At 41.1% G+C, this 11862-nt stretch overlaps 1 protein-coding gene across 2 annotated transcripts; it reads left to right on the plus strand.

The window, feature by feature from the left end:
* Window positions 1-705: 705 nt before the first annotated feature.
* Window positions 706-11127, plus strand: cnot4a (CCR4-NOT transcription complex, subunit 4a). 2 transcript variants are annotated; one of them, XM_026175436.1, is made up of 13 exons: window positions 706-963; window positions 2798-2995; window positions 3197-3394; window positions 3678-3764; window positions 3891-3992; window positions 4225-4350; window positions 4437-4561; window positions 4651-4857; window positions 4974-5031; window positions 5162-5417; window positions 5773-6270; window positions 6506-6739; window positions 8644-11127. In XM_026175436.1, the coding sequence occupies exons 2-13, from the start codon at window positions 2822-2824 to the stop codon at window positions 8970-8972; spliced, it is 2394 nt and encodes a 797-aa protein (XP_026031221.1). In that variant the 5' UTR covers window positions 706-963; window positions 2798-2821; the 3' UTR covers window positions 8973-11127. The 2 variants fall into 2 exon arrangements, with proteins under 2 accessions (XP_026031221.1, XP_026031220.1); XM_026175435.1 differs by having other exon boundaries at window positions 707-963; window positions 2773-2995.
* Window positions 11128-11862: the final 735 nt, after the last annotated feature.

Here is an 11862-nt window from a genome sequence, read left to right on the forward strand (position 1 = left end):
AGTCAATGGCTTGCAGTTGAATAATTACTATGATGATTTTGTGAAAGGCACTAAATACAAAAGAATCTATAAAAACATTACATTAAGGACAGACGGAAAGCAAGTTATTATGAACCAGTGTTTTTGTATAAATATTTTCTATTTATGTTTTAATTATGCTTACACAATAACATATAAAAACAAGATTCTATAATATTGGATGGGTAAGATATTCCTTTATATTTTTGTGTCACCGCAACTATATATTGAATAAAATCTGTTAAAAAAAAAAAAAAAGCTTAAATAATCAGAATCAGAATCTTTAATGACATTGTAGGAGTGAAACAAACATTGAACAACGAAATTGAGTGTCAATTATCTCAGTGCAAAAGAAGACATAGATAGATAGATAGATAGATGAAAAGTACACATAAGGAGCTAAAGATAAAATAGTGTAGAAAATAAAATAATGGCGAAAAATAACACAAAATCTAAATGTAGTGCAAAGGAATGATATGTAAAAAGTTGAATATAACTAACATAGTAATGACGGCTGATTTAAAATATATGCATTTTGAATTTAGAAAATAATGGCGAACAAAATTTCTTCGTAAGTGCGTTGCAGTGGGAACTACATTCCTCTTGAACGTAATGGAACGATGGGAAAATGTAAAAACTACATCTCCCTGAAAGCATCAGCCCATCTGCGCAGACTCAGTGGCACTGAATACTTGCCCCACTCCCTCCTCCCAACTATAATGCTAGCTAAGATGGTGGTTTGAGCGTAAATTGTCTCCACAATACCAAGAAAAGAAAGGGGCAAAACATCTTTATAGCCTTTTAATTACAACAGAACAACACAACTACTGGTATCTTACGTAACCCTCTATAGATATTTTGACATTTCAGATACATTGGCTCGCAGTCCCCGCCCAATTTAGTGTGACTCCCTTGGAGAGGAATCCTAAGCTAAATACGGACAGGGTAAGTAACGCTAACCAAGCTGCTAGCTGAGCTAGCCAGCTTCCATTCTGCCTCAATAAATGAAGGGCAATTATGTCTGTTGCGATTTTACTGACTGACTGTAAAGTTTTCTCACTCTTCATGAATTTCTGCCCAGCTAATCTTAATGTCGTTTGAGCAATGACAGTTGTTTATAGTGCCAACAACTTGTTCCCTGTTCAGTGTTAGCTTATGTAAGGCCTCGTCGTCAGCTCAACTCCAAACCCTCGTACACTCTGATAATGTAGCCTGCTAACTACGGGTTAGCTTAAGCAAGCTGTCACTTTTTATATAGGGGGGCACCATAACGTTATGTCATACGTTTTTTTTAAACTACGAACGTCAATATTGGGGAACGTCTCATGTCCACATGCATTATATTTGTGATTAACATCGCAGTTGTCACGGAATACTTGGTCTCAATCAGACCGGCGTCTTTTGCCAGTTCGCGGCTAATGTTAGCTTAGCCCGTGGTTAGTCAAATAACATCTGTCATAACGTACGATCCAGGAGACTAAGCAGCTAAAGTTACCAGCTTGGCCAACACGATTTGTTCACGACTTTAGTGGGGATGTCTGCGAGTGAAAATGCTAAACGGCGATAGCCGTGTACGTGTAGGGTTATTTGCGAAAATGCTGCCCGGCATTGGATGTCTATAGTCTTTTAGGTTTTTATCGAGCTCTCGATGGGCTCGTCTGCTGGCAGCGGTGTTGTCACGTAGAAAACAGGCTGGTGTTTAAATGCCAACAACAGGCGATTCATTCCTAAATAAACCTATTTTATTGTATTTGTCTTTAACGTCGACCATGACGTGTCAGCCCAAGAAAGATACCACAACATCCGCATTATCACTTTGCGACCATTAGTTCTGTTTTTTTAAGGATTGGGTTGGTACGTACACCCATTTGGCTTATTTTAGACCTAGCTAGAAAAACCAGTGCCGCCCAATGAAAAGACCTCAACAGAATGCAACAAATCTTCCATCTGTGGAGGCCAGAATGACCCGTTATTATTCAAGCCTTTTCGTGGTCATCTGTAGAGGTGTTACCGATGAGTGTTTCTCTTTGCGCGATGTAGCACACTCAGATATATTTAACTGTTATTGAGGACTAACGAAAACGGTCGGATATATTAATTTAGGACCGTTTGAAATAGTATTGAGACACAAATGTGTCAATTGCTGACACCTTTTTCTTAATCTTTGATGTATCACTTAAATATTACAGCTCTGTGTGTAGCACAATGATTTTCAGCTGTATTACTCGGGAAGCACTGAAATCCTGAGCTGATACAATGTTTGAAATAACAGTTTGGCCTATAGCTGATGCCGATAGGGGTGGGTGTGTTGTTGTTTTCATTTATACCTCCCCCCCTTTTTTGTCTTTTTTTCTTTCTTTTTTTTACAAAAGAAGCAAAAAATCTTGACCAGATTGTTTTAAAAATCTCCAGGTAATCAACTAGGCTGATACTGATGTTTAGCTATTATAGTGGTGCTTCTCTACTTTGTGCTGTCATTTGATTAAAAAACGTTGTTTTAAAATGCTGGGTGATCTTAAGTAACTGTTTTGGCATTCAAAAAATTGCATTTAAAAATGCAATTAAAAGTATTTTGGCGTGTTCACTGATATATTGTCACGTTGGAAGTTCAATTGAAACTGCTATACCTTTCTGCTGTTAAGCATCTGCACTGACAACAAGTTCAGTCATTCTAAATAAATTGTAAATATATTGCTTGCTATATTTAGTCAGCTCTGAGTGGAGCTCTTATACTCTTCATTTATGTTTTGGTAGCCCTGTGCTCTGTGATCCGCTTCAGTACTCAGCCTTGCTGCGCCATAGGATGTCCCACAGCCCTGAAATGAAGGACGACCCCATGGAGTGCCCACTGTGCATGGAGCCGCTGGAGATTGATGACGTCAACTTCTTCCCCTGCACCTGTGGCTACCAGATCTGCCGCTTCTGTTGGCACCGCATCCGTACAGATGAGAACGGCCTCTGCCCCGCATGCAGAAAGGTGAAATGGATGTAGATGCCATTAAGCTCATTAAACAGGAGGATGATTTGTCTGGCTCAGCAGTCTTGTTGGAGGAGACATCATGTAATTAGAATTACACAGGTGTAGCTTGTGTGTAACCATGCCTTAAATTAGTAATTTTTTTTCCTTTGAATGGGAGATATTTCTGTTTGTAACGCAGTTCTTTGTGTTTTTGTGTAGCCTTATCCAGAGGACCCTGCTGTGTACAAGCCTCTGTCACAGGAGGAGATCCAAAGGATAAAGAATGAAAAGAAGCAGAAACAGAATGAGAAGAAGCAAAAGGTGACAGAAAACCGCAAGCATCTGGCCAGTGTCAGAGTGGTCCAGAGAAATCTGGTGTTTGTGGTGGGGCTCTCGCAGCGACTCGCTGACCCAGAGGTGAGTGTAATGCTGACATTACACTTCAGCTACCTGTGACAGGAGCGTTGAAACTTATGGTATTCAGTTTGATGCAGCTAAGGAAGTGGCTGTGTCACTGTAGATTTGGGCTTGACAGATGCAGTGAAGTTTAAATGTACTTTGTTGGAGAATGATCTTTATGTATATTTAAATGTTTTTACCTGCAGCTTCCTCGTGATTCGTGATTCTGTTGAATATTCAGTTTGAAAGAGCTCAGTATCTCCAGCACTTTGTCACAAGTGTTGCTGTGTTTTACCCACAGGTCCTAAAACGGCCGGAGTATTTTGGGAGGTTTGGGAAAATCCATAAAGTGGTCATCAACAATAGCACATCTTACGCAGGTTCACAGGTGAGGAGGGTGGATTAGGTTAAAACGGCAATTTAATAATGAAAATCCTCTTTCATAGCTACAGTGAGCTCATAAAAGTATGCAACCGCATCAATGGCATGTTTATTTACCTGTTTTGTTTTTTAGGGGCCTAGTGCCAGCGCTTATGTTACTTACATCCGCTCTGAAGATGCTCTAAGAGCAATACAGTGTGTGAACAATGTGGTTGTTGATGGCAGAACACTCAAGGTGAGAAGTTGACCCAAAAATCTTTGTTAATTTTTAGTGATTTTAGTAGTCTTTTAAAGTGCACAAAAATTAGTCATTTTATTCTTCATTTTCTTTTCTGCTTCTAGCTATTTAACACAAACGTCATTGTAAACAATGTAGATTACACAGAGAAGATAAAGAATTCTTTGAAAAGAATTAGTATGAATTTCTATGTAAAATTTTCTTCTTCTTCTATTTCTTTCTTTTGCAGGCTTCTTTAGGCACAACAAAATACTGCAGTTACTTCCTCAAAAGTATGCAGTGTCCCAAACCTGATTGTATGTACCTACATGAGTTGGGGGATGAAGCAGCTAGCTTTACTAAAGAGGAGATGCAGGTACACTTTTTTTTTTCCTCTTCCCACAATGAGAGTCAGTTGTGGTTTAAAGCACCTTTTTGACCCATGTTATGTTGTTTCTTCAGGCAGGAAAACATCAAGAGTATGAGCAAAAACTCCTCCAAGACCTCTATAAAATTAACCCTAGCTTTCTACAACCTCCAGCTTGTGGAACAGAAAAGTCAAAGAGTAAATCCAACTCCACACAGAGGTTGGTTTTTATTAATATTTAGATTTGTTGTATTTTTATTATTTACTCACAGTGCAGCGGAGGCTAATTTCTGTCCTGCTTTGTAACAGAACCAACAGTAGCAATGGTAAAGATGGGTGGCCGACGCTGTCAGGGCATAACAAACTGTCCAACGGGCTTTCAGAAGACCGCAAGTCCCCTCCACTGCTAGACTATCTAGACCAAGAAGCTATTACTTCAGATGGGCTAGAAACAGAGCTAGGTCCAGGCCAGCGTACTGCCTTGTCCCCCTTTTCCTCTAACTGTGACAGTAACAGGTACATGGATTTTTCCTCCGGAAAAGGACTTGCATGTTATTGAATAAAGCAATTGTGTATTTATTTTGCAATGACCTTTTTTTTTTTCTGTCTATATATAAATTTTCTACCTGCAGTCCCAGTGACAAACCTCCAGAGTCTATCGGCATGGTAAATGGCGAGACTTTACAACAGGTAATATAGCATTAACCAACCTCTGTGGTTCTTTTGTTTGAATATAAATCTGAGTATGAATCAGCAGTAATAAGGACAACTTCACAAACATTTTCTTCTTTCTTGGTTTTTTTTTTCTTTTTTAATAAAGATACCCACAAGTGACTCGCCCTCCCCTCCCCCGGGTTTAACTAAGCCCAGCCTGGTAGTGCCCATCAGCATGTCAGACATCACAGCCCGTTCGCCCTTTGAGGGTGCTGCAGCTGAGTCCCAGTCACTCTTTTCAGACAACAGTAACTTCAGACATCCAAACCCCCTCCCTGCTGGTCTGCCACCCTTCCCCAGCTCCCCTCGCGGCAGTTCCGACTGGCCTATGACCCCTGAACCACAGAGCCTCTTCACATCAGGTAGAATAACACCATGTTTAATCTAGCTGTCAAACATTTAGATTACTTCTATCTGCTGTATTCTAAATTTTCTGTTGAAAAATGTTCCGTTTTCTAAACATTGAGCCAATATAACTAATGCCAGTAATGTAAATGATAAGCAGAAAATGCTTAGGCACAAGTTGCACTTAAATTTTAATGTATCTAATACCTATTCAAGCTCAAACGTATAAGACTATAATAAAAAGGGGAAGTTTGTTTAATTTGCATGTAAGGAAATTTCAAAACTATTGCTGGTGTAATCTTTATCATCTAAGTTTATCAGGTAGTCGAAGTTTTGTGTCTCCTATAACCTCTGTGTTTTCTCTCCCTTCAGACACAATACCAGTGTCGTCCTCCACAGACTGGCAGGCGGCCTTTGGCTTTGGCTCATCCAGCAAACAGCAGGATGACGACCTGGGCTTTGATCCTTTCGATGTGACTCGCAAGGCTTTGGCCGACCTGATAGAGAAGGAGTTGTCAGTACAGGATCAGAGCCCTTCATCCCCAGGGCCCCTCACCCAGGGGAGCAACCATGGACCCAGCCTGCCACCCTCCAACCCTAACCCCAGCGCTTCCCATCACTTCCCCAGTGGCCTCCCACGTGTCCCACAGCACCACAGAACCATCTACAGCTCCTTCAGTTTCCCCAGCACTCACAACAGCCAGGCCAGTCAGCAGCAGCCAGCTGCCAGACACCCCTGGTTGGGCGTGCCCACACGGAATAACCTCACACACTTGAACCATTCAGCCAGTGCTGCCTCACACAGTAATTTTCTGGACCTGAATCTGCCGCCTCAGCACAACACAGGGCTGGGAGGGATCCCCATCTCAGGTACCAGACCCGTGGGTCACTTTGGCACCTTTCTGTGTCACATTGCAGTAGTGCATGTTAAAACAGACAATCAACAAGCTATTTAATTTCACAGCACATGTGTGCCGCGGCATGGCATTATGATACTTGTTTTGATTAGCATGTATTGATTTTTTTTTTGCTGGCAGATGCAGTTTTGTACTTAAACACAAAAACACCTGAGGAGCTGACATGTCTGTTTACTTCTCTCTTGTAGAAAACAGCAGCTCTATAGACGGCTTAAATGTGAAAGAGTGGCAGGATGGTCTCAGGGCTCTTCTGCCCAACATTAATATCAACTTTGGGGGCCTCCCAAATTCCTCGTCCTCTTCCTCCTCCTCATCCTCCAACAGTGTTAACCACATTGGTGGGCCAGCTGGACCTGCAGGCATGTCGCACAGCCTGAGCTGGGACGGCACAGGCAGTTGGATGGACCCCGCTATTATTACAGGTTGGCAATTAGTTCACAGCAACATTTCACATCTTTTATGAAGCAAAAATCCAAAATAACTGGTTTGGGCTTTTGTTTGTTTGAAATTATTGTTTAGTCCTAAAAGATTGGTCTGTAAAAACATCAGCACTATTAGTGAAATTACTTGATATTTAATATTTAACATGATAAAGGCTGACACGTTTAACCCTTTAAGACCTACCATAGAACCAAGTCCGCCAGAGCTTATATTATATTTTTACATGCTGTGGAGCCATTTTTGGGAGCATTTCAAGTTGCTATACATCAATACAACCATTATAGCCCAGATTTTAATAATATGTATTCATTAAGTGCATAGTAATTACATAAATTGCAAAAAAGTGCAATAAACTACAAAAAAATTGAAAATCGTTTTTGATTTTTTAACATATATTTGTAGTTAGAGAAATTTATGAGGCTTATCCCTCAAAACTGTAAATACAAAAAAGTTGCACAAAATAGTTTTCCACCACAGGAAATTTATTTTGAGTGTCTTCATAGTTTTATTTTTGAAATACACCAATTTTTATACACTGCAGGAAAAACGAAAATAAATATTATACTGCAAATTTGCAAAAAAGCAGCATATGCATCAAAATAAACTATTTCCAGCAGTGCAATATGAGTCCTAAGCATCCCAGAAACGACACAGAAAGTCATAAAGTCAAAGATAACTTTTAAAAAGAGCAGTATAGGCCCTGAGGCCCTGATCGCAAAAAAGACTACATTTCCGCGAAAATGACGTCACTTCCGGTTTCGGCCAGGTAATGGCGGAAATGCAAAAGTTCGCGCTGACGTCTATTCCAACGTAGGAAGTGTTATGGACAGCTGATCAGATCGGTAAAGCGTGTTTCTGGAATATTATGTTTTTGTTCCTGCAAGCGCTTTTTATGCAGTTTTTGCAAAGCTATATGTGGAAGGAAACCGTGACCTAGGACAAGCTGATGGCATCAGATGTAAGTACAACTCCTCCGGTTTCATATGCAAAAAAAATTTTTGCGCTAGCTTACGTGGTTGCAGTGCTACTGGGATTTAAAAATAGTTACGCATAACAGAGCGTTCCCGCTCCGATCGGCTCTAAAGGGTTAAGCAAGTTTAAAACTGGGTATATACAAATCATGGATGAGTTATTAGATTCTTTTTTTGTTTTGTCTTTTGTGGTAATGGAAATCAAGTTATTATCTTTCGCCAAGTCATAATTGTAAGCAGTCATTTTCCATCTGGTCTGGTAGTGAGGATGAGTAGTTTGGTATGACGTCTGATTTGAATGTCAAACATATCCTGGGAAATTCCATCAGCGTATTTAGCAGAATAATAGCAAGGAAAGAGCACCATAAATATTTTACAGGCATCAAAATGCTTCCTCCTTTTTTAACTATCATAGAAGTGGGTAAAAACAACTGGCACAATGTGGTCATTTATGACATTTTTGAGCAGAGGGAGGAGCGCGAGCGACAAGCTCACACAAGACTAACCCTGGAGTTCTGAAATTTTTACAGCTTTGGATGACAAAATGAAGAAAGTATGAAGAGTTTCATTTTTTTAGCATAAAGCGTAAATGTGTGCCAGCTATTATGACTGATAACAGAAAAGACAAAAAACATTTTAAAGTGTTTTTTAAACTGATTTAGTGTCTTAACTACATGATTAAGAAAAGCCTTTCAAATGAAGTTGCATAACTTTTCCATTTTGATGTGTCATATAAGCAATATATTGTTATATCGAATAGAAATGATGAGTAAAGTCACCAATGACAGCACTACTCTAAATGTTTCAACAAAGCAGCTGATCACAAAAATCATTGTCTTTATGTCAGATTTGTGTTGTGGTGTTTTTTTTGCCATCACTCATCTCTTGTCCTCCCTCTCCATAACTCCCCGCAGGCATCCCAGCCTCAGCCGGCAACAGTTTAGACTGCCTCCAGGACGATAACCCACCACACTGGCTTAAATCCCTGCAGGCGCTCACAGAGATGGACGGCCCTGCCAGCTCAGCGATGCCCACTCCCCAGCCCCTCCACAGCAGCCTCCTCGATGCCCACATCCCTCTTCACCACAGAGCCGCCGCCGGCTGGGCTCCCTACCTTCCCCCTCCCACAGCCAATCCCGCCAGTCAGTTCCACTCCCCTCCCCCAGGCTTCCAGACCGCCTTCAGACCCCCAGGACAGCCCTCCACAGAGCTGCTACAGAGTGCTGCTGTGGACCGCCACTGAACATAGACTACAGCAGACACCCATCCATTGCCCCACTACCACTTTATACCCACTCATCTTGTACCCTCCCCCCTCCCCCTCCCAATGCAATACACACCAATCTGCAGAGTATGAAAAATTAACAAAGTAACAAACATGCTTTCATCTTTTTTCTCTTCATCCTTCCTTTTTGTCCACTCTGAAGGCATTTTATTTTGTTTTGTTTGTGGCACACAAGTTATCAGTACCTTTTTGTCTGCTGCATTCACCACTCCTTAGACCTAGTTCTGGGTGTAACATGGGATTCATTATGTAGCTTACTGTTAACGGAGAGCACAAGAATCAATATAGGATCGAGCACCCAGTGGTGACATGAGAGTTAACTCCACAAACTGGCAAATAAACAAATTAGCTGATGTGAGGTCTTTTTATTTTAAAAGTAACTAATAATTAAGCATGAACAGCATTTGTGTTTTTGAAAGTTGAAGTCTTGATTAGTTTTCGAGGAATGAACCAAGCTGTGAATCTGCTCTTTGAAGCTTTGCCCCAAAGACCCTCATCCTCCCCAGTTTAACAGGAGTCTGTGAAACGGTTAATTCTTACAGTTGTGTCGAGAATAAGGAGAGATGATAGAGGGAAGCCCTTTTCAGACATGGGATTCGTGACATCACCTCGTTCAAAGGGAGTTGTCATTCTGTCTTGAGTCACCTTTATATTTATGTTTATTCAGATAAATAAGGGAAGGGAGACAAAAAAAAGAAAAGACTTGCTGCTTTGCTTCTCCTACCGTACCCTGCTTCTTACACACAGGCATCGAGACAGATCTGTCTTTGGAAATAGGCAAATCACATCAAAGAAGATTGTAGTAATCACATTGTGAATGAGAAAAGGAGTCGATTAGATAAATTATCATTGTGTACATGTAATTGCTGTTTAGAGCCGCCTCCTAGTGAATCATCATCGTGTGCGTGCCTATCCACCAATATGCCTGTTTGCAATCAAACTTCAAATTGATTTGTAAATGCCGTCAGGTCCAGCCGTACAAGACGGTGATTGAAATACAGAAAAAGTGACCATCTAGACGTTTAGCTGATGTGTAAGATTAACAAAAAGAAGCGCATGTCTGAAGGGGGCTGGAGAGAAGAGGGGTTGGTCTTAGCTTTTTGTTGAGTGGGTTCAAAAATGAATAAATAAAACGAAACCTCAAAAACAAAAAAAGAAGCTAAGAATTGGTTAGTAAAGGTCAAAATGCAGATGAGACGGGGAAGTTGAGGGCACAGGCTATGCATGGGCTCCCTGTTAGGTAAGGACACAAATGGCCTGCTTTGAGAGGCCACTTGGCTCACATTCTCTTTAGTCGAGGGGAACTCCCATTGGCCCCGTCCTGCTGGAGGGAAAATTTTGCTGAACCTCTGTATCAGAGGATAGAGCATCGCCTAACCGCAGGGAGCCAGGGCTTTGGGAGATCGTGGCACACATCCTGAGCACTAGGGTTAGACTCACAGTGCCACTGTGTGGTACCTACAATAGCTAGCCCTAACATGGACAGCCACCACTTAGTAAGGACAATGACTAGATGGATGAGGATATGTCGAATACTAACGAGGGTAATAAAGGGGTTAACAGGTCCCTTTGTTTGACCCACGAGGGCTTAAACGAGGCCTTAAAATGGACAGATGAGAGAGAGTGAGAGAGAAGCTTGAGCGATAGGAAGGAGAGCATCAGGACTGCTGAAAAATATGCAATATTGTACATGACTTTGACAACTGTATCTGATCATGTGTCACAAAGGAAGGTGCCGCAAGACAATACCAAGTACTGTAGTAGTGATTTAAGGAGCCTTTAGGATTTGAAATCAACCTCTCTGACCACCACCTTTTTTTCTTTTTGAAGTCTTAATTCTGATCTGTGTTCGCTCTCTCTACCGCTCTCTTCTCTCTCAATCTTGCTCTGTCTCTCTGATCCCCATCCTCCCCCCCTGCTGTTCTCTATTTAACAGTATTCACAAAATGAACAAAGTCATCCAGGAGAAACCAACACAGAGTCATACAATGGGTTTTAACATGATGTTGCAAGGAAAAAATAAACAAAACGACAAATTTGAGGCGCTTAAAGGAAGTGAACTGTCCTCTGCAGGTCTGGAAAAATGAACCTTAAATAAAACTAAAAACTCTGAGCTGGTGTTTGTCTGCTGTTGTCTTCTCATCACTGCCTTTCTGCAGAAAATACAAATCCCAGGAAGCTCACTTTTAAGTTGCTCCTCTATTATTCCAAATCCTTCCACTGGGGGGCAGATCACTTTTTGTCAGCTAGGAAGCTCTGCAGTCAAACTTCAGCTGAGCACACAAGGTGACACAGAACGACACAGACTACAGTTTTTCAAATACACCGCATTTTCACCACTAAGCGTTTTCAGTGATTGGATATAGGCAGAGTACTGATGGGCATGATCCTTGGTCAGATTTCTTTGAATGCAACATCTTTTCATTGCAGCATTGCTGCCAGGAGCAGAGCATGTGTGCGTATCACTATCCTTTAGTTTGCAGCTCTGCACTCTCCCCAGCCAATGCAGCAGTAGATACCTGCTGCAGCGAGGTCTCTTCTTTTTTTTTTTTTTGTCCTGCAGGACTTCTGACAGACACAGGGAGGAGCACAGTTATTACTCTTTACAGTGTCTCCACTATTTCTGCAGTCAGTTAACTGAATCTGATGCCTCCAATATGCTGTTTAACTCTGAATATTGTTTCTATGGGAGATTAATTACACATACATGATCTGAAGGTCCCAATTAGAACCAGAAGTAAACGTTTTTATTTGGCAGTTTAAGGTGTTAAAATTACTTATAACTGTCATAGTTTAAAGTCTTTCAAGCTCACTATCCTTCTGTAGCATGTACAATAACATTTCAAGT

Source organism: Astatotilapia calliptera, chromosome 7 (genome assembly GCF_900246225.1).
Source record: "Astatotilapia calliptera chromosome 7, fAstCal1.2, whole genome shotgun sequence".
NCBI classification, from domain to species: Eukaryota; Metazoa; Chordata; class Actinopteri; order Cichliformes; family Cichlidae; genus Astatotilapia; species Astatotilapia calliptera.

Bases quoted from the DNA above. Each gene is read 5' to 3' on its own strand.
- cnot4a (XM_026175436.1), top strand. From the start codon at position 2,822: ATGTCCCACAGCCCTGAAATGAAGGACGACCCCATGGAGTGCCCACTG. The intron at 4,858-4,973 runs GTACATGGATTT...TTCTACCTGCAG, and splicing joins TCTAACTGTGACAGTAACAG to TCCCAGTGACAAACCTCCAG. The intron at 5,418-5,772 runs GTAGAATAACAC...CTCTCCCTTCAG, and splicing joins ACAGAGCCTCTTCACATCAG to ACACAATACCAGTGTCGTCC.